This window comes from Micromys minutus (assembly GCF_963924665.1).
Source record: "Micromys minutus genome assembly, chromosome: 31".
NCBI classification, from domain to species: domain Eukaryota; kingdom Metazoa; phylum Chordata; class Mammalia; order Rodentia; family Muridae; genus Micromys; species Micromys minutus.
This window is the reverse complement of record NC_137966.1, coordinates 3,540,827-3,564,761: the sequence shown is the minus strand read 5'-3', so window position 1 is coordinate 3,564,761 and position 23,935 is coordinate 3,540,827. Positions and strand designations below refer to the sequence as shown.

Sequence of the window (23,935 nt, the reverse complement as noted above, 5' to 3'; positions counted from 1 at the left end):
GAGAAAGTCTATGTACTTGAGGTGGACTCTAAGCTCCAGTCAGCTACTAAGTCAGAACCTGTAATGGAATTGCCTCTTAATACTCAGGAACAAATGTCCACACCTCTGTCCTGCTGAATGTGGACCAGGTCAGAAAAGTTTACAGTCACATCCTTAAGCATTAGAACTGTAACATCAGATTCAAAACTCCTTCTGGCCTATGGATAAGGATGATCACTAAACATCAAATTTCGATATCATTCTCAATAAAGTCAAATTTTAATCTGTGCTCATTTATATTAGATTTGCAGTTAGACTATTCAAGTTCAGATCCAATAATGATGAATTATAAAGCAACACAGAGAAATCAAAACTGCAAATATTTCCAAAATTGTGTGTATAGGTATATCTGTCTGTCTCTCTGTCTCTCTTTTCTCATATATATGCATGCGCACGCAAGTGTGTGTGAGGGGGCGGGGTGTTTGTGTGTGTGTAATGTGCCTACATATCTGTAGCCATTAGGTTAGGTTAAGTATGCTTAAATGCATGTAGATGTGTTAAGATGCAATTTAGATATTCTTTCCTTCAGGGTATCAAAAAACAACAAAAAGAAGGACACTCACATAATTGTGTCCTAGATTTTCATCATTAAAACATCAAAATAAAAAGTTGCCACCCACAGTTACCCCAAGAGGCTAAGCTGTTTCCATGCAATTCTATATTCTGGTCAGAATGTTTTGGATCAGGAAAAAGGCCCAGCTAAAGTGGATTAAGCAAAACATGGTGACTAGTCTTTTTTGTCTGTCTGATCACAGCTTGCGTCTGTGCCATTTATTTTGCAGGACAACTATGTTATACATATGTGATCCATTCATTCTCTCTGCCCCTTAAACCTGCTCCTTTCTTCTTACCTTCTCAACACCTCCTCTGGTGCTCTTCTAGCTAATAATGCTTCCTACCCAGTTAAGGAAAGGAGTCATCATGAGAGGACTTAGCACCCTCCCACCCTGCACCTACCCACCCACATGCCACCTTCTCCCTGCTGTTGCAATCCTTCCTGCATATAGCATTTCTTCTTCTTGCCCCCTCAAGGGAATGGCTCCAGCCATTCACCCTCTTTTCTATATCAGTTTTTATTGCTCCTCTGACAGGGTTACAAGAAATACACTCTGTCTTCGTACTTATAAAGAAACTCCTTTCTTTACTTAATGAATATGATCAGCTGCAATGCTAGCTTTTGCCAGTTGCAGCAAACTCCAATTCATGTTTCTTTTACATGGGATTCTAAATCTCTTCCAGTATATCTTTACTCTTGACCATGACTCAAGCTGAGATTACCAAGGCTGTTAATGACCTCAAAGGAGCACTTCAATTCCATTAAGTGACATTTTTTAGGCAAATCATTTAACATCATTGATGTTGGTTTCCCCTCATTCCTCTTGAATGCATACACTGACCACTCAACTCTTCCTTAGCACTTAGATATGGCCTAGTTCATATTCATGTATTATCTCATTAGGTTGCACAACATTCAATATCATCAGTATGCTTATTATATTTAAATACTTATCTCCAGTCCAAACATTTTTCATGTATCTAAGTTTATGAAAACAGTTCTGCATAAATCTTCAGGACACGAAGCCTCCCCGGTCTGGATGCTCTAGAAACTTCCAAAGAGCAATAATTATTTGCCTCATTAACCCCATTTTTCCTGTAAAGGCACAGTTTCTAGAGCCATTAAGCACTAGGTTACTATATTATCAATGCAAAAGTATATCGGGGGATTCAGCTATAGTCTGTTGCCATGGAAGAGATGGACCGAAATTTAAAATAACACTTCCCATACAGTTTGTGTTTAAAATATAGAAATTGTCTTCATGGAAGTGTTACTTATATTAGCAAGTGATAGGACCACCATTGTTTCTTTCAACTGGTTTAATGACTAATAGTAATAAATATTTTAAATGTACATTTTAATGTAGCATGCTAAGTATCTGTAACTATAAGCCACAGAGATCACTATTTGGGTCTTTGGTGGGTTTTCAGAGCAAAGACATTTAGAAACCAAAACTTGAGAGTTGCTGCTTGAGGGTAATGCTTTATTTGCAGTTGTAGAACATGAGCTCTCAACACTAGACATTCTGCTTTCACACTGCTATGGCTTCTTTGTAGCAGAATTGGGACAGTCATCTAGGTAGGTGATCTGGTTGGTGTTATATGGTCGAGCCTATGTGATTCATTCAAGCAGTTGGAGATTCTGAAACATTGTTCAGATATGACTCTGAACGCCATTCTAGATGGAAAGGAATATGCACACCCTATATCACCAGGCAGGAAAGGAAGTTTTTCAGACTTAAATTGAATGCACTGTCCTCTCTTAGTTTCTTCTCCTTAAAAGCTAGCCTAGAACTCAATGGATTAAAACAAAAAGCAATCTTTGTTATTTAAAAGACTCCAAATTAGCTAGGAGGTTCTGTGGAGCTAAGCCAATGTATGGCCATGTATGGATCTGTTGTCCTCCGGCGGGAAGGCTGGGGGTTTGCTGTCTGACTGCCTTGGTAAAGGGGACAGTTCTGCACGCCTCACATTAGCTAGCAGGCTGTTCAAGACCTGTTTCCATGGTGGCAGGAGGAAACTCCAAGAATAATCATAGCTACAAAGTTTCTTGAGACTGAAGCCAGAGCTGTGTCAGCAATACTGCTGATTAAAACTAGCATCAAAGACAGCTCAGATTTGGGGTTCAGCGAAAGAATCTACCTCTCAGTGGCAGAAGCTATAAATTTACATTACAAAAAAAAAGGAGTGGATACAATGAGAATAGTTAAATACAAATGTCCTCGGCTGACCCTATAATCCAGGAAAAATATGCCAAAGCGTGCTGTAAAAATGAAAAGAAACAGAACCCAGTATAGTATCTCTAAATTGTTACATAACAAGTCAGACATATGGTTTCATATCATAACGTGGGATGGCAATTATATTGACCAAGTGGTTGGATTTGTTACCAATATTAAAGAGGATTATATTTAATTTGCATTTCTGATACTAGGGCAAGTGAGTTCAACTCTTTCAACTGTAGCCTCTTGATCTATAAAATTTGGAAATAGTTTGTATGTCAGAGGGTTTATTAAAGGCAGGGTGAGGTGATGCTTAGGAAGCACCAGGCTTCTTATGGGAAATGCTTTAATCACATAAGCTGGCGGCTGTTTTGTAAAGCCCCTTCACTGTCTCTCTTTAGTGAATTCTTTCCAACTCCCTCAGCCAGAGCAGCAGGGCCATATTTAATACCACACATCTGCCGACATGAGTGGCCTGTATGCCATCAGCATCTAAGCCCTCCCTCCCGCTGTGTACATAAACCCTCTTACAGAACATAAATCCAGTCCGTCTCAACAACTGTGTACTAAATATCTGATGTTTGCCATCTCTCATCCCACTTTATCAATGTAAGCAGTGTATGCTCTGTTTAAATAAGATCTTGGAGTTGAGTGATTGAGATACAGTTTGTGCCAGATGACTTGAATTAACCCTATTGAAGGCCCTTCCTTTTTATTCAAGGACAAAGAGTGTAAGAAGAGTATTACTGGCCAAACTCCATCCTAAAGTTCGTGGCATAAATGAGCAGTGTTTCTAGGTCAAATGTCCCTCGGTCTATGTTGTCTGCTGCCACCATTTTTCTTAGCGATCCTAAGCTCGACTTGTGTGCCAGAGAGGATATGGAAAAGTGTGGGTTAAAATGGAAAGAGCCATATTGGTCTCTGACGCAGCCAGCCAGGCCTTTACTTCCTTTTTCCCCTCTTATTAGGAAGCAGATGGGTTGGTGTCACAGTTGATGGCAATTTATTGCACAGCTGTATGCATCCCCTTGCCCATTCAATTGGCCTTGTTAATTTAAATGTCTTCCATTGTCACTCTTGAGTTAGCACACTCTTCTCTGCGACTATTTTCACCATTCACAAGGGTGTTTGAGCCATTGTGTTTGAGCTGCAGGTATTGGATCCCTCTGGAGACTAGTGTGGCAGGTTGGTTTCCAAAATCTATCAGCCCGGAGAAAATCATGACTAGAGTTCTGAGCCCCTTCAACGAGTACATGGTAGTTCACTCTAGGAAGGATCACCTATTAAGGACGCAGAGCATCTGGAAATGTGATTAAGCACAACTGTAATTTGATAAACCACTTCTTTGGCTCATTGCCAGCAGCACTGGTGTTCTTTTAATGATGTGGAGCTGGAGGGGTGGAACTTGCACATCTCAAGCCACTTCTGAGGATCAGGCTTGTAAACTTTCCATTCTGGTGCTCAGCAAATGGTTTCTCGGCATCACTATGCTCAGAGAGACACACGCTGATAAGGTAGCAACACACTGACAATTCGGTTCACCCAGATGGGACAAGCTCTGGCTTGAGTTAAGACCTGCACAAAAGAAGAAGAGATTTAAGAGCCAGGCATGATTCATGATAGTCTGGCCATGAAATGAGGACATCTTTGACTCAGCTATGAGAAGGATGGTGGCAGACACTCAACTAGCATGCTCTGAAAGAAAGCTGCAGGAATGGGAAGAGACAAAGTAAAAGAAAAGGAAAGCTTTGGGGAAAGGGGGACATTGAGATAGACCATTGCAGAGTGCTGACATGGGCTGGAGAGATGGATCAGTGGTTAAGAGCACTGACTGCTCTTCCAGAGGTCCTGAGTTCAATTCCCAGCAATCTCATGGTGGCTCACAGTCATCTGTAATGGGACCCGATGCCCTCTTCTGGTGTGTCTGAAGACAGTGACACTGTACTCATATAAACAAGTAGAAAAATAAATAGGACATTAGGACACTGGAAAGGTGATATACTTCAAATAACTGAGATAACTCAACCCAGGTCCTAAAAATCAATTACTTACTCATAATCCACAAGGACTGTAGACCAATGATGAGGAATTTGAAAGGGAGGGAATACTAACATAAGGCAGTGGGTAGAAGCCATGTAATGTCTAAGGTTCCATGATTCGCCAAAATAATGCTATCCTGGAATCAGATAGTATGTAAACCCAAAGAGTGGTTTATTCCACAGAACTCCAGCGTGCTGGGATCTCCCATTCCCAAGATAGAAACACAACCAAATGGGCTCGCAGGCCTGATTTAAGCACATTAGGGGATTCTGGGTTAGTTGACCTTTATCTTACTCCATCTATGGTGTTATTCCATTACTGGGCATGGGGCTGGAAACTGTTGCTGAGGAAGTCTGACAACTGCTGTGGTCTTGTCCTTGCCTCAGGCAAAGTGGTTGGGAAGCTTCTGCTGGCAGAGCAGTTTCTGACTAGCTGCCTGAAGCCTGGGCATTATTCTACTAGTGGACTTACCTAGGCTTGCTTGGACTTCTTCAATTCTTAGGGATAGTCTCCTAAACAGCTCAACTGAAGTCTTTCATAGAGTCAGCCTATCCTTCTTTCCAGTTCTTGATCTACGACTGATGAGTTTCCATTCAGGTTGGAACCACCTAGACAGAAAATACAAATATTTTCTCTATTTTTCCCTTTCCATGTTGTTTTGTTAAAGCATTTTAACTTGTTTTCATTCAATACTTCTTTACTGTTCTTTTGTCTTCTATTTTCCTTGGTTCCGTTTGTGGTATTATTGAAACTGACGGTCATAGCATAGCCCGTTCTAACCCTAGCACGTAATCCTTCGGTTGTATATCCTGCTGATGTTACAGATCTGTATCACTATGTAGGACTCTCCACCTCTTTTAAATAAGGTGTTACTAACTGTCTATGTGTCATAAATTAGAAGAAGGGGAAACATTTGAAAAGTTGCTAATTGTTCTGCTATGAAACACAGAGAAAGCTAGTTTTCCATCAGTGAAAGGATGATGTGCTCTTGAACTTAGGGTGCTAAATATTGAAATAAAACTGGAATAGGTACAAACCTGTGCTAGAATTTTTTTCACCCAGACTCTTTCCTTTCTCTCTGTAGTATCACTTACTGATAAGCTATAGACAGATAAATGAAACCTGGTCTCCAGTCAGTATACCAGACTTGTTTTCTAGTATCTGTCAGGAAAAGGCATTTTAATATTTTGGATCCAATAAAACTTTTGTTTATCAGAGATCAACTTTCTCAGTCCATCCTGTTGGCTCCAAGGCATTCCTTACCTAAGTATCTTGGCAGAGAATTTCACCTTACAAAATCCTTTAATCCCTTGCTAGATTAAGGATGCTCTATCAACAAACAGTATCAGCTCCTCTTTTGGATAGAAATGCAGAATCTCAGGTTTCATATCTAAATCAAGTCTGCATTTTCACAAGTTTTCTGTTTGATATCTGTAAACATGAAGCATGAGAAGCACTTGCCTATTTTTTTTAAAGCAAAACTTTTCTGAATCTTCTGTATCGTTTTGAGACTGAGAGCTCATGAATTTGGACAAATCATATGTTTAGATCTGAACCATTGCATTAATGACATTTTCCCTCTAAACACAATAAAAAAAAATCTAAGAAATGCAATAGAGTTGCACTTCCATTAAGTATCACTAAATCACCCTGTGCCCACATGGACATTAAAAATTATTATTTTGCCAGGGATAATGGATTTTAAAGTCTATTGTTTGGCATTTTACTTGAATGTGATAGATTTTATAGTCTCATACTTCATAATAGTTAAAATTTATGAGTGATAACACACACACACACACACACACACACACACACACACACAATCTTTGATGCAGAAATAAATGTTGGGCTATGACCTATGATAAACTTCCTAAGCAAGCACTACACAATCAAGCCTGACCTTCCCTCAGCCAATTATTTTGAACCGTTTGAAATCCAGAGAAGTCATTACAACAGAACATTTATGTCTAGTCATTCATCTAAGAAGCCATGGGGAGAATGTGATAGAGTCAGAGAAATCACAGAGTAGCTCAGCAATGCCTATTACTGAAGTTAGAAAGCCATGGCTGCATTGTAGACTCTCCCATGGCCTTGGCACTGATAGTACACACTCCAGTACATTTACATGACATATAGGACTATCTCTACAGTGAATTCCATCCTAATTGTGAGCTTCTCGTTGTGTTCATGTGATTTCAACAAGGGAACTGTGATTAGAAACATTTCCCATGCTGTGTCACTGCCTGCTTTGCTGCAAAGAGGCAGTTTCATCTCTTTAATTGAACTTACTTTCTTGGAAATTTATTTGGGATAAACTAATGTTTAATCTACTAAAGATGGATTACTTCTAATGGGCTTCTCTGGAGGGCTTGGTGGGCATTATTAAGATGATTATGATTTTCCTACAATGTGTGAACTCTTCCTATCCAATCCAGCATTGACTGGAATGATTGCATCTGGATAAGCATTTTGTTTGTTTGTTTTTTCTAATCAGACAAGTCTCACTAATCATAAGAATAAGTAAACTTAAATAGATTATTTACTTCTTGGTTTCCTTTCCTTTGCTGTGTTAAAAGTTCTGTGACTATAGACAGTGGCCCAAATGTGCTATTATTCTCCTGTACATTGATGATGGAACCCTTTTCCATAAAGTTCACTATATGAGTAATGTTTCTTAGAACAAAAATAAAGATTTGCTAATAGCTTATCAAAGACTTGTAGCAACCATGTGAAAAAACTGAAACTAGGAGAGAATTACATACTAAATTTTTAGAGATGAGGGATTTAAGTCGGGAAGCTTTTAAAGTGCTATTTTATAATCCTAAAAGGCAGCAGGAAATTTGAGTTCAAATGGTCCTTAATATGATTATCTAACAAATGAACTTTTATCAAACTCGCATCTACTGTGAACTGCCTGATAACGCTGACCTATGATTCTTATTCATTGCCAACTGGTGGAAACAGGATATTACAAGTAGGTTAAAACAAATGTTAAGCATTGTGATGATAGACTGGGAGGTGTAAATATTGATAATTCTCCAGAACATTTATCAATTCCACTGAGAAACAAAGCTTCAATAAGTTATGAGAGGACAAAGGCACTTTAATTTCCCTCTATCAAAAATAAACAGTGGCTCCTCAACAGGACAGCAGGGTAGAGCTGGTTCTGGTTATAGAAGTTGCAGGTGAGCCATCTCTGAGGGCAGGCAAGCAGTAGTGGTGTCTCTGCTCCTTACTGCAGCAGCACTCTGGAGAGATGGCCCTGCCTCCAACCTGGGCACCAGGGTAGAGCTAGCACTGATGGTGGGCATAACAGAAGAGCCAGCCCCAAGGCCATGTGAGCTAGAGACCTAAGTCTGCCCTTTGATAGCTGTGGCATTGGATGGACCAGAAAGGGAAAGATAGGAGGCACCATGCCTGTGGTATGAATACAGCTGGCTGGCTGGCTGGCTGGCTCCGTACCTCTCAGGACCAAATCCAGGGCTTCAAATTAGCCCACCCAAACATCTGCCCTATGCATGAATTTCTGGAGTGAGGGAAAAAGGCCAGGCCTACAAATCTAAAACTACAGGATCTCCATGACACAACGGAATATCTGCAAGGAGCCTCAGTGAGGTTCCAGTATTGATTGTGTAACAGAAGCCAGACCCAGGATGCATTTCAATGAACATTTGTAAGCAAAGGGTAGACAAAAACTAATAGACAAAAGAATACACTGGGAGACACATTGTGACACTGTGGGACACGTTGTTACACACTACAGCTCCCACAGATGTTCTTTTCTCATTTGCAGAGGGAGGTTGCAAAGCTAGAGGGCCGGTACAAGGGGGCAGGACTGGGAGAAGGAGATGACTGGGATTGGAAGCCATGATCTGAAATTTACAAAGAACCAAAAAAAAAAAGCTCATTTTTAAAAATGGGGCTATCAGCAACTTTTATTTATGTTCTCGTTCATCTCCGTGGATTAATTTCTTGGAAAGGGTACATTTTTTGTTATAAGTGAAGTTATAAAATTGAACATTTATCTGATAAATAAAAAAGCAGGTGTGTGGACTGACAGCACGGAGAGAGAAACACTTTAGAAGGCTAAGTTGTGTTATAAAAAAATGTCACACTTGCAAGGATAAAGTCAGTTATTGTGTATCTGTATTTAACAGTGGGATTTCTACTCCTTAGATTTTTAGTAATACATTTTTTTACTGGTACTTGGAAGCAAAAGTGTCTCCAACTCATAACTTGTATACAATTATTTATCAATATACATATCTGTATCTCTGATCAAAAGTGATGTGCTGGTGCCACAGCCCTGTCAGTTTTATTCTTCCAGATAAATTGTAAAGATTCTGTGCTTTGTGTATTCATGGCCTATCTGACTTTAGTATGTAGGTTGTGATACCACCAAAAATAACGTATTGGCTCACATTTAGGGATTCCATGATTAAAATATAAAAGGTAAGTCTGATTTCTGAAACATTAATGCAGCACTTCAGTTCAGGGCCACCTTCTGATGTGTTCTAAAAGGAACCTAATTATTTTCATTATGGATGTTATGAAAGTCAAGTCATGCACATTTGCATATATTTTCTCTTAGTTTTTAATCACCCATAGAGAGTTCTAAGCATTTCTCTAGAGAACATTCAAAGTCAGGAGAAAATTAGGTCTGTTTTAAACCAATCCTACACGGCGTATCAGACTGTCTTTTTATCTTGCCTGCCCTAGTCCAGAGAGATATGATTGGTCTTTCATCTTCAGAAACGGGGATGGGGGAGGTGGGAATGCATTTGTTTTTCACTTGGAATATTTTAGCCTATACTAGCCAAAATGATGTCAAGATAATTTAGCTTTTGAAGACTGGCAGTAGCCAAGAAATATGATTAATGTGCTATATCATCTTGTTAGTTTCCAAAACCCTGGGCATCAAAGTGACCTATAAGTACTTGAATTCCAATTTTCAAGCCTTTAGAAAGTTCTACAAATGCAGTCAAATCACTCATTTTTCTGATCATGGCGTCCCTGCGTCTCCTTATGGAAACACAAAAGAATGGTATGCAGCGAGATGCTGTTCAGTTTGAATAATTCGTATTTTTAAATTATCATAAAAGTAGTAGCATTCCTCCCGTGTAGTTATATGAAGTATGGGAGGGAAGTCCGATTTTTTTTACAGGTATAGCTCCTAGATGGTCATCTTCACTCCACTAGTGGACTCCATATCCAGATATATATCCAGACTCCATATCAATATATTGATAGATCAAATGCAGTTGATGGGTTATCAATTTTAAAATAAAACAAGAGAACAGAAAGTTTCAGGGGCAGGTATGGGAGGAACTAAGAGGAGAAACTGAGGTAAATGTGATCATAATTCGTTATGTGAAATTTGAAAAGAATTAAAAATTTAAATAATAGGAACTCAAAAGTTCTATACATGAGTATTATTTTTGATTATCTTAATTCATATATGAGAAGATAGTAAATAAAGGTAATGTAATTTGCCAACCATGGGGAAAATATATGACTAAGAAGACTGGGTAAATGAACTTTAATAGTTCTTGTAAAATTTGAAAATTTGCAAATATTTGCTTAGTACATAACAGACTTATAGCCAGGCTTTCTCTCTCCTCTCTCTCTCTCTCTCTCTCTCTCTCTCTCTCTCTCTCTCTCTCTCTCTGTGTGTGTGTGTGTGTGTGTGTGTGTGTGTGTGTGTGCAGATGTGTGTGTATGCATGTGCATGTGTGTATGCGTGTGTGTATGTGTGTGCAAGTGTGTGAATTCATAGTGTATAAACACATAGATAAATCATCATCATAAAAAACTGTCCACTCAAATCATGTGCATTATATCCATATGGTAATTGCTTTTCCTCTACCTAATGTTACCAAGCCAACACTGTCAAACACATAGATTGAGTCTTCTCTAAGGTTTCCACTAGAGAAACGAACTCATGACAAACAAACCCTATGACATCTTGCTAAAATGCGTCCCCTTTTCTAATTAATTCCTCTGTTCATGGATGTGTGAGATCCACAGTGATTAATGCAAAGATGGTCAGTCCTGAGAAAGGGGGTGAGGACAAGCTGGAAGGATCCTCATTAGCTCAACCTCTTCCTCTATACAGGAAATATTTAAAGACTATGCTCTCCTCCTTTTGCTTTGAAGTTGTTTGCCCTTTGTTTATAACACAAAATGGGCAGTTTTCCCCCTTTTCAGCATATTGCTTGTTTTATGTTCCCTGGCAATGTTATACAGCGGGAGAATTATACCTCTGGAGCAAAATGACAACAGTTCCTTATTCAGTCACATGCCAGATAGGTGACTTTAAACACATTATGTAATTTTTCCTTGTCTTAGTTTTTCTCTGCCATCAAGTTAGGATAAAAATAATTCATATGCAAAATGGGCAGGCAAAATTTAAAATAATGTTTATAAATACTCTTCTCCTATAAAATACTTATTGTAAATATTTATTATAAATATTGTAATACTTATTGTAAATATATATATATATATACTCTAAGTGTATATTTATAATATAAATATTATATATGTAACTTTTATTTACAGGTGTTAGTGAAATAAAAGACTATATTTAGTCTTGTTGTTGTTGTCATTGTCTGCCTAATGTGCTAGACAAATGGTTCTTAAGGCTTATTATACATGCAACCCAAAATCTGGTCATTCAAGATGCTTACTTAAAAGCAAAAGCAAGTCCCTAGCTCTGATCATCATCTCCACAAGCATCCGATGTTCTTGGGACGATAAATCCAGATTCACTGTTCTTGAGATTTGGCCTCTCAGTAAAAGGGATGGTATTTACTATGTGCCTATCAACCCTTGACTACAAACATAAGTGGTAATTACTATTTTCTAAACTCTTTCCATTGGAACTGATTGCCTTCTTGTTTCATCGATACCCCCTTTCATGCTGATGTGTGACAAATCCAATTTTAGGGGATACATTTCTAGGTACCTGGCTTGGTTGCTTCTAAAAACCATCACCCTTTCTTTGAGTGCAAATTGCTTTTATCAAAAGACCCTGAACTTTCTCATGCCTGAGAAAAGTGGATAAAGAGCAGACAATAGATTAAATCACATTTAAAATATCAGGTCTGGACCATGAGTTACCAATATTACAAACATATAACCTTCAAACACATGGAATATAAATTCTCTGCATAGAATTTGTTTATTGTGCCATTAGCTTATCACCTAGAACATGATAAAAAAATCTTCAAATTTATTTTCAAAGCAAATGTTTATAGCAAACCAGACGTTCCATGTTAAACGATCTCTGGATTAGCTCATGCCAAAAAAATATAATCAGTTAAAATTCTGTTTCAATGAAGAAATGGTGTTTGAAAAGTACATCAAAAATTTCAAGCTGTTTGCCAGAATCCTACACCGTGGAACCATGCATACAGATGCTCATTAAGACTTAAGAACCTTCTATCTGTGCATTGAATAAAAATGAATATACTATGAAGAATGGATGGAACTTCAAATGCCCTTAAGTTTGCCTGTATGAAGACTGAACGGTAGGCTGTGTAGGCTCAGGAGATAAAGTACTTGCAGTGCAGCATTAAGCTTCAGTTTACATCCTCGGAACCCACATAAAACTAGATACAGTGTCTGTTTCTGTGATCTCAGTGCTCCTTTTTTTGTTCATGGTCCCTGTGAAACTAAGTGCTAAGTGACAGGTATTCATTCCGGTTATCTGTGTCACGTTATTTACTAACCAGCCAAAGGCAAGGATCTTAAACACTCTCTAATTTGTTTTGCTGAGTTTAAAATTAAGTGACCAATCATGTTCCAATAGATTTTTTGACAGCATAAAAGTGACATCTTTCACATGCTGTATATAAAGACACATAACCCATCCTTTTGCTTGAGGGATAAGTTTGTGGCTAGTCAAGAAGAGCCTATTAATTATTAATACATACTAGATTGCATATATCTCTGAAAGTATTGTTTATCCTCTAACATGTGATGCTTTCAACACCCCTGGTTTCTGTGCTTGTTGAGGTTCATGAATTGAGAGTTTAATTATTACAGTATGACTTTCTCATACACAGTCTTTTCAGCTGAGACTGTCCAGTGATGAGAATCATATGAACTCCATAAATTATAGCTCAATAAGGGAAGCATGCTTTCTGAATGCACTGTGCATTTGCAATAAATGCTACACACTCTTATCTTCTAGAGAATGTTAAAACCAATTGAAATTTGAGGGTTAAGTTCAATGAGAAAAATTAGATTTTTTTTTTTTGGAGATGTAGTATATGAAAAAGTAATTACCCATTTCTTCATGATGACTTCTGACATAAAATGAAATATTTTATAATCCAAATAATCTGTATTAGAGAGGAATGACTTGAGGGTATTTGGCACTAAATTAACCACTTAATTCTTTTTCTTTCTTCTTTTATAATTTCTTAAGCACAATCTAGGATCACATAATATGCAGTCATGTTTCACAGGGGAAGATTGATGAGATTTCAAAACGCTTAGATTGATTACACATCACACTGTCTCTGTAGCATCTTGGGCATGCGAGTTCAGCTATCACTGGCTGCCTTTTCTGCATGTCTGTTTTAGTTCTGAGCCTTCATCTGTGTTTCCCCCCACAGATGGATACACCACTGATGACATTGAATTTTACTGGCGTGGTGATGACAATGCAGTCACAGGAGTGACGAAGATTGAGCTTCCTCAGTTCTCCATTGTAGATTATAAACTCATCACCAAGAAAGTTGTCTTCTCAACAGGTTTGTACGGGGGGGGGGGGGGGGAGGACCTAAGCCAAACAACTTCATCCCCTTTGTTTCAGATGGATACCTTAATATGGAGTTTCGGGTAGGGTAAGGAGTGCTGTATCCTAGGAACCAGCAGAATGGAAGCTATGCTACAACTCCTGTTTCTCAAGACGCTCTTTGTACCATTCAGATACACACAGGCATTTTCTGGAAAGCAGTCTCAAGCATATCCCAACTCTCTGCTCATGTGCCAGAGAAGTGATGGATTTTAGAGATGAAGTGAAGAAGAAGGGAGGGAGGAAAAGCTGGCTCAGACTTAGATATTTCGATTTTTTTAAATCACTTTTTTAAAAAGCATTATAGTCTGCCAAGGGCAGTTTGTTAGGCGCCTATAGCTGAACATGACATCCTCTAAACAAAGTAGCCTAGAAGGCCATGTTTTTCTTGGAACATAAACATTTCATTAGCTCCAGCTTATCTTTGAGCTGACATCTTCCAAACACTGAGATGACATGGACCCCATTACCTCCAGATCTCAGGCATCTGTGATGTTGTGGGCGGCTGCATGAGTTAGTCCACAGATGATGTGGGAAGGCATTCACTTGCTAGAAACTACTTCAGTAGAAGAAATAAGCTTGCTGGAATATTCCTCTTGGTGTTTTTCTGGTTGAAATGACTCCAACAGGCACATAAATAACAAACTCCATCAATGTAGATTTGGAGAATCACCTTTCTGCCAAGGATTCTGATACTTAAAGAGCTGTAAACCACTTTCTGCAAAAGCTGTGCTGTGACTTAGTAAAAAATACAAAGTTAACGCTAGCTTAAGAGGGATGGGAAAAAAGCCCAGAAGCTTGCTGGAAGCCTGGGGTTTTTAAATCTCTATAACTCTGTGGAAAGGATATCCTTCTAAAAATCTTTGGATTGTGTATATACTAAGACCTCTGATGATTTAGCCCCAGAAAACTAAAGAACACTTTTTTTAAATAAACAGCAAGAATATTTTATTTCCTGCCATTTACAGTATAAACCTTTTACACTCCAAGATGGCTTGCTCCATTATGTCTTCTCAGTAATGTTAAGTCCCCAGAGTCAAGGGACTCATATTTAAGAAACTTACTACATATTAAGAGCTGTGTCTTTAGCATGATACTTGTCCTTTGGTTTATAGCTCTTAAATCTTACCTAAAGGTGGTTACATACTACATTTTCATGGGTGACTACTGTCATTTGGGCTATAATACAAATGATATAGTTGCTAAGGAAAGAAGTCTGTACACAAAGGAAGACACCTGGGTTCTGATCACAGACTGAAAATGTGCCCTGTGGTTTCTGAGGGTATTTGTTACTGCGACCAGGGCCTCCAGCTTTATTCTTATAATCAACGAAGTAAAATTATGGGGTAAATGTACTAGGAGTTGAAACAGGGCAGCCAAGTGACTGTACGGGTTGTTGTCCTGGTGGTTGCAGCGAATGAATACCTTTGATGTAAAACATGAGACTGATCAGAAAGAGGACAGGCCCGTTAGTTGCTGGTAAGCACAGAATGTATTCTGTCCTTGAGTCCTACTGCTCATCAAGACGCTTGGAATCTCAAACTAGGTTTACAGAACAACAATGCCCTTCACCCATAACTCAGCTTACATTGAAGGAAGAAGTACAAAGGTGTTATGGGCCTTTAATGGAAAGTACCTTATAAATAATGATAATCATGATGTGCTCAAATTGCCTTTCCAGGTTCTTATCCCAGATTGTCTCTAAGCTTTAAGCTGAAAAGGAACATTGGCTACTTCATCTTGCAGACATACATGCCATCCATACTGATTACCATCCTCTCCTGGGTCTCCTTTTGGATTAACTATGATGCTTCTGCGGCACGGGTTGCATTAGGTAGGATTCTCTCTTCCCTCTCTCCTTCTTCTCCTTCAATTCTCAAGTCATGTGTGTGTGTGTGTGTGTGTGTGTGTGTGTGTGTGTGTGTGCATGTTCAAACATGGCTGCCTCTACTTTCCTGACCCAGAATTTTGTGGTATAGAAGACTGGACTCCTCCAATTACAAGAGTTCAACCATGAGACTTCTGTCTTCTGATTCAGTGTTAAATCAATTAAAGACAAATTAAAGCTCTTCCATGTCCAAATTAGTTAACAGGAGAGCTGTTGGTAATGAAATTGGTTTCATCACTTTGATAGTCTTATCAAAACATATTTTGTGTAGTAATGCTTGCATAATTGCTCAATTTTTCTTCCTGCTTCTTTACCTGAAGAATGCTTCCTTTTATCCACTACCCCAGCACAGAGATTCGCTATATAACACATGTATACGTAAAAATGTTTCTAATGGTTTATTCATGATTCAAGATAGCATAGAGGGCAGGAGACAAAAGAGTCACAAGGCTGGGACATCCTTTTGAGTCTTGTTCATCATATGCCTGACTGTTTTTCTGTCATAACATCAGATGTGAATAAATAACATTTAGTAAACATTTCATGCAAATTGTTTGACCTCTTGCACAGATTTTTCTATTTACATTTCTGACTAATCCCTTTGGTCTTTTTTTTTTTGGCTTCATCATAGGTTCCCAGTATAGTCATTACACTCATAGAAAGTCCTTTCATTTCTATTCAAAAACATTTACATCTAACATGTGCTGACACAGTGAGGTGTAGAAGACGAGCTTCTCCTTTTCTGAAAAACATATTCTAGCAGCAGATACAGATAAGGCTGGCTAAGGGCAAGGAAATGGAAGCCGACTGGATATGAATCAACAGAGCAGATAATGGAAATGTGCTCTCTATACACAATAAAATTTTATTCAATGGCAAAATAATGAAAATTGAGGAAAATTAGACTAATCTGGAAATTATATTAAGAGAGGTTCTCAGAAAGAAAGTTTGCCACATTTTTCAATCACATGGGGACCCTAATGTTGAAAGTTTATAGGTGTAGGTGCATGTGTGTGTGAATAAAACTGGAAAGTCAATCATGAGAGGACAAAAACAGGTGCTGTGGAAACGGAGCAAGGCAGCAGACTTCATGGGAAAGCCCAAAGGTGGTCGATAGACTAGAGGGTGGACCGTGTGGAGTAACAAAATCGTTTGAAAATGTCATCATAAAACCTACAAATTTGAGTTCTAGTCTTAACAAGATGTAGAAGAGACACTGAAGAGCCACCAAAAGTTATAAGACAGGGTGAGTCTGCAGAGAGAAGCAAGCAAGCAGTTTGTTACTATGCCTGGGAGCATCACGATGACTAGGGCTGATCTCACACAGAAGTTGTTCCTGGAGAAAAGACTTCAAGAAAATCAAGATCTAAGTGGTGATTGCCCAAGCTCCTCCAATAGCTCCTGGGTTGAAAACAAAACAAAAAGACAAAACAAACAAAACAAAACAAAAACAAAAACAAAAACAAAAAACCCTGAATATGGACCAGGCAGAGGACAGTATGGAGAACAGTCACAGGGAGAGACAGTAGGAGATAGGGAATTAAAGAGTCCAGAAGTGATTCAGGAGTGTGGTCTAAAGCTTTGTTTTTATTACAAGTGAAATAAAGACACTGAGCAGGAAAGTGATAGGACTTAGTTTTGGTTTTATGGGGTAGTATTAGATGAGGTTAGACAGAGATGGATCAAGGGTAGGAGGGAGGAGCAGTGAGCCCCAGGAATGAGCCAAGTCTCTCTCATGTGTATTCTTAGACGTAGACAAAAACAGCGTGTGTAGACTAACCATACATGTGCTTTTTGTTTAGTTAGTTTTGTGATGCTCTCCCCTAAGCATTGAAAGACTCACTGGAGAAAAGTTCATATGTGGCCATCTGCCAGTGCTGTCTTATGCAGAGCCTGGTGTTCATAAAATGCTAATAAAGAAATGGAAACAATATACTGTGATTTCATAAAGTAAAACAGGTATCTATTGTGTGTCTATTGCACAAACAGTAGTTTATCGATGCTTTAAAAGAAATGCTTAAAATAGCTTTATATTTGAACCATTTATCCTTAGGTACTCAACTACTTCCAAATGGCATTCAGATGAATACTAAGGTCAGCTTTAGTAAGTGTATAATATAGTAACACCCATTGTAGAAATGACAGGGAGTAAAATGAAATTGGACATGTTTCAAAATGACTCCTACAAAGAATATCTGAAGGCATCAAAAGTCAACTGAGGTCCAGACTCATGTTCAGGTAGCTACTCACCCCTGAGCTCTATATGAGCTCGGCTAAACAAAATGAAAATTATTCACGAGACAGGATTAAAGAAGAAAACTTCACTGGAGTAGACTCTGAAGAACGAGGTAAAAGTTTTGAGATGTGATTATGGGTTGTTCGGGAGGTGAATGTTCTTGAGACCATAGTTCAGATGGTGTCAGTACAACTTGCCATCTGTGTGATGTAGACTCTGTCTGAGCTTTGTCTGTTTTCTCATCAGCACAAAGTCAGGACGGCATCAAACCACATTCTCTGAACTCCCAGTAGTTGGACCTTCCAGTGACAGTTCTGGGACTAACTGCTCTCTACTATTAGAGGTGCCTGCTAACTAGACAGGCAATTATAGCCTGACCCAAAGTGACATTCCAATAAGGACCGCTGTACCTGATCTGTGGCTCATGTCTGTGTGTTATCCATTGAGTTGTCCAATTCAAAATCACAAGCGTGTAGTTTCTGTTTCTTTAAACTTCTGCCCAGTCTTTTAGATGTGTGTTCTAGTATGTGATCTGCTTAGTGCATTCATAGATCTGTGTCTGCTATTTTAATTTACCTTTCCATTATTTATATGGATTATCATAAAAACTGTTAACACAGTATTCTTTATTTCTCCTTATATTACATTCTGTCCTTCTATGATGCTATCAGAGTGAATTTCTTAAACTCAATATATCCATATTTAGGCTTGCCTGTCTCCAGCTAGCTAGCATTTGGCATTATTTTTAATTTAGCAGGTTTTCATTTGTCTGCCATTCTTCAAATATATACAGATATATTGGAAGGTCTTGAATCTTATTAAAGAGTTGTGAACTCTATCCAAGCTTTACACAAAGTTTCCCTACCCATTACAAACTAGAGTTTACTGTAGCCTTTCATATACAGTCTCTGGTTGAAGAGGCAACACCCAGTCATTTTTTTACAAAGTCCCTCCCAAAATCTATGTTCTGGACACTGACATATCCATATCTCTATGTTAATTTTCTCCAAATCTATACATGCAGCATAAATATTAATCTACACTTCCAATTCCCTACTTCATAAGTAAATATGAATAGAAAAGTACAACTGAATGATAATTTCTATAAAAATTCATGTTCACCATAAATTAATTTACACATATTTTCAGGAAGGGTCACTAGGCTGATATATAAAAAATTTCTATCAAATAGGTAAATATGTATAAGTAAGCTAGCTTTTCCAGCTATTGTGCAAATGATAAAGAAATAAGAATGTTATTACTCCAATTTTTCTTTTTTTTTACCCCCTTTTCCCCCCAGGAATTACAACTGTCCTAACGATGACCACAATCAACACCCACCTCCGGGAGACTCTCCCTAAAATCCCTTACGTAAAAGCCATTGACATGTACCTAATGGGGTGCTTTGTCTTTGTCTTCATGGCCCTTCTGGAATATGCACTGGTCAACTACATTTTCTTTGGGAGAGGACCCCAGCGCCAAAAGAAAGCAGCTGAGAAAGCTGCCAATGCCAACAACGAGAAGATGCGCCTGGATGTCAACAAGGTACACTTGCAGAGAAATGACCCTTGTGGCTTAAACTCAGTGAAACTGTGGAACTTGGTAGAGTTGTTAAGACATGAGAAAACAGGACATAGGACAGGAAAACTGTCACTTCCTCCAAAATTTCCATACCTGATAAGTAAGAGGCAAAACAGGTTTCCCAAATAAAACACCCAACTCTTGGATATTCTTTCTTTCACACAAAGCATGCCCAAACTTCCTTAACTCATAACCACACAAGCTATTTTCATACGTATAAAACTCACACCTTCTAATTAATTTGCATGTCTCTAAATTTACTTCTTGAAATTTATTTACAAAGCAAAGCTTATTTCATTGTGCTCAATAGGGCTTGTCAGTACCTGACCTTCAATATAAAATAAGATTGCATCATTTTACTGTTGCTTATACTAGATAAAAGGCTCTGAACCTTAAATCTACATTGTCTTTGGTTTAAAATACAAACAAACAGATTTAGAAATATGTCAATTACCTACTAACAACAATCTGAGTCTCCGCCCCCAAACCCAAGTAATCAAAAATTTGGAAAGAAGTAGGAAGGAGTAGAGTAATTTTTTTTAGGTGATGCATGTTTGCTCAAAGCTTGCTTGGTCTTATACTAGAGCATGTCCATAAATGAGGCACCCATCTTCATTAAGACAAGCCTGATCAAAGATTACATAAGTTTACACAGTGGTTTCTGTTTTTTGAAGTCAGTTTTTCATCTCAGTGGTATGCCCAGAAGAGAATGTTTTAAAGACTGAATCCTGGGTCCATCCTAAGCCAGGACATCACACATTTATAGGTTAATTATCTTATTCTTACTTGGAACCCATTTTAGGAATCACCACTTTGGGGGATTTGGGCAGCAGTCTCAGTGGAGTTGAGCCTTTTGGATCCAAATGTAATCTCACCTGGCTTACACTTGTAGACTTTTCTGTCTTAAACAGAATAATTATGAAGATATTTTTTCATATTCCATGTTTGAAATTTTTGAGTTAAATGTTTTCATTAACATCTATCCTAGTGTTAATGGAATAACATAGAATACAGAATTCATGAAATAGTTCATAGTGATGTTCTGGGAAAGAGAAATGTGCTTAAATTCCCTTTACTTATTACCCATAGCAATAATTAACTAGGATACTGATATGTTAATGTCTTCAACTTAGTTTTTATTCCCAGGATAGAACTTGAGTAATCCCCACCATTGAAATTTACTTGTAGACCACTCCATGGAAGCTTCTGAGTCATGATCCCAACTTAACCATAGGTCTAATATTTGTTTATAGACTAATTTTAATTTTTAATTAAAATCTTATTTCTCAGAAGATGATATTAATAATGCAAATTTTATATGTCATCTATGAAAGCCAATATACGTGGAGTCTAGGAACTGCCTATTTATCCCCAGGGCTTGGATATTCTGTAGCTGGAGTCTTTACTCTGCTAGGCAGCAATAGCCAGAATACTGGTGTGCTTTATGCAGGTTGAAAAATGAGAGAACTGTTAAAACTGCTTCATAATTTACCAGAAAGAGTATCCTCAATTAAAAAAAAAAACCAGAAAGACTAATAAATAATAAATAAATAGTGCCTCCTAGGACTGGAATTTGAAATGAGTTTAAACAATTGCCTGATGCAAGTCCGACTTAATAAGATAACATCTGATCCCTTTACACCTTCCTCTACCTGATCTTTTTATACTAATTTGCATTTAAATGATAAATTTAAGATTGAGGCAGTGAAGATTTGAAGTAAATGGAACCTAAAGAGCCTTACAACGATTTAAAGTCGATTGTTTCCAGATGGAAGCAGGGAAAAGCTCATGGGGTAGGCACTGTTGGGTAATGAAAAGTCTGTCTTCCTGGCTGAGGGTGGACACAGTGCAGTTCAGAGCAAAACAAGGAACACAGGAGAATGGTACCCTCTAGTACATTGTAGATTTCCAACATGGTCAATTTTGTCCTCTAGAGAGGTTGTGACAATGCCTAGAGACATTTTTGCTTATCAAACTAAAAGATAGTAGTTGTGATGGGTATTTTATGTGTTGTTGCCAAGGATGTAGGTAAACTTCCCACAGAGCCCAAGACAGCTTGACCAAAGAAAAAAAGAATTATCTTGCCCAAAGTACCCAACCGTCTGACTTTAAACCTGAGAGAAAGAGCTCGAATAATAATATATGTGAGCTGGGTTTCATTACTCTGCGACCACATGGTTTGACTATTTTTGATCATCATCTTCCCCCTAAAAAAAGATATCAAGAACAATTCCACATCAAATTTTAAATCAGTCTAGTTTAATAATCGGCCCTATGTGGCAATCAACAGAGTCAACCTGTCTGACCTTTAGTATTTCATCTATTAAACAAGGTCAATTATTTTCTGACAGTGTTATTATGAAAATTTACATGGATATTATTAGGATACTATGAAGGAGGATAATACAGTCCCCACGAAATAACTTTCACTAAGATTAACGTTAATTAATTAATATGTATTAATAAAATTAATATTGTTATGTATGTTAAGTATTATTGCTTTCATAGTCAAGTTGGCTAACTGCATATCTATCCTTTGATTTTATATTGTCCAACATCCCCAATGTATAGTTCCTAAAATAGAATGTATGCCAGGAGTTACTATGACAACAAGGGAATGAGTTCTTTGGTGGTTATTAGCTATACAATCTACATCAAAACTATTGTGTCAAATCCCACCAGACATTTCATAGGGCAGAACATTTGACATCATCCTGATTAGATTAAGACTAAAGAAATGCTCATGTAGCATTAGCATTTCAGATACTGACTTTTCCTTTCACCCAGCACAAATGGTCAGAGAAGATCCACATTGAGTTCTGATTATATAATCCTTTCTTTTGTGTCAGTATCATGGATAATGCCACTATTTTTTATCATAAATGTCCATTCTTTATAACCGTAATTCTAAGGTTATTTCCAACCTCCAAGATTGGACACATAATCAGCTGAGTATTGTTATCTCCTGCTAGAAGAAGGATTAGATTATTTTTCTGCTTTGATGGCTTCTTAAAGAGGAAAGGACTATATCGGATCAGCTGCAGTGATTTTCAAACTGTACTGTCTCAAGGTCAAGGTCGGATGAGATGGAGAAGGTTAAAAGGAGAAACATACTTTAGTATTCTTTTTCTATTAGTTACTGTTAATTATTTTTTGAAAATACTATTTCAGCTTTTCAAACACTTGCTACCCTGCCCTTTAAGTAAATCAGACATGAAAGCTAATAAGGTAAACACGCTGTAGCCCTAATTACATGAGCAAGTTAACCAAGGCCACCAACCCGGCTCTGGGTGTTCATAGCCATATGGGGGTGCATTCCACAATGCTGACATAAAGAAGGACATGCAGCTCTCTTTCCACATCAGTCCATCTGAGCAATCAGCTCTCCAGTTTCTCCGGCTTAAACCCAGCAACCTGCCAATGAGAGTCCATCACAGAGTTCTTTCCCCTGTCCTCATGTAGTGCTCTAAGTGGTAGAATACTAAGTTTCAAACCAACTTAAAACCAACATGATCCCTGCTGATATTTCCACCAAATGCCTTTTATGACAGACAGACAGGCAGACAGAAAGACGGACAGGTTTTTGTGTGGTGTGTCAGTGTGTGTTTCCTGATAGAATTTGCCTCTAGTTAATTTTCGCTCCCTGTTTTTCTCACTATAGTTTTTAACTCAACACTCTCCAGACTTTAAGCTTTGTGTGGCTCCCTGACTTCTTTTTCTGCCAGTGTCTTAGAATTTGCATATTTGAGAATCTAGTCATTCTTGCCTTTTCAGTCTTGCTTACTGCAGGCTTGAAATCCCTCCGAGGTGCTTCTAGTATTGAGAAAGTGCAGCCATCAGTTTTCTAAATAAAACTCTTCCCAAAAGGACCCCCTTTGACATTCTTCATTTGCACTGGGGTTTTGTGACACTGTATCTTCCCTATGCCTTTGCTGAGCGTTTTGTAATTAATGCAAAGCCACTAAGACCTTTTCAGTGTATCTCTACTGCTTAGAATTAACTATGAGCAGTCCTTTGAAAACCAACCAATCACTATTCTCTTTCCAGAGGTTTTATAAAGATATTAAACAAAATGGGACCCAGTATCAATCCTTATGGGACCTTACTGGAAACCTCTCCATAACTAGGTAGACAACCAGTTATGATTTTTCTATGTATACGGTTAGATGGCCAGTTTTTAATGCATTTATTTCTATTTCTGTTTGGCACAACTTTGGCTGTTTCCATTAACATCATGTTTGCCATTAATAAGATAACCCACCAGCATGTGTCCACAGGGATCTTTTGAAGACCTTCTTGAGTCTTCAATCTTATACAGCTGTGGTGGGCATAAGCCTTAAGTAATTATGGCAGTATTAGAGAGAAAGGCAAGCAGACTGCGTTTAGAGATGCCCATTGTCTGTATAGAGAGAGTGGGTTATCATGATCAACTCGGGTTTTCTTGGTTTTGTTGTTGGGTGGTTTAAACAGCTCAGTGAAGAGGGAGTGAAACATTTGTCTTTCTGTTGTTCGGAATATGGGAATTTAGAATCTTTACTGTCTGCCGTAGACTATTTTATTTGTAA

The 23,935-nt window shown here is 38.1% G+C and overlaps 1 protein-coding gene across 1 annotated transcript in view; it reads left to right on the top strand.

Moving 5' to 3' along the window:
• Positions 1-23,935, top strand: part of GABRB2 (gamma-aminobutyric acid type A receptor subunit beta2) — a gene marked incomplete at both ends in the record, with an annotated part of 195,301 nt that overhangs the window by 145,226 nt on the left and 26,140 nt on the right. The window contains 3 exons of the mRNA XM_080942071.1: positions 13,484-13,621; positions 15,347-15,499; positions 19,090-19,334. Of these exons, the coding sequence (XP_080798197.1) occupies positions 13,484-13,621; positions 15,347-15,499; positions 19,090-19,334 (536 nt within the window). The remainder of the gene's footprint in view (positions 1-13,483; positions 13,622-15,346; positions 15,500-19,089; positions 19,335-23,935) is intronic.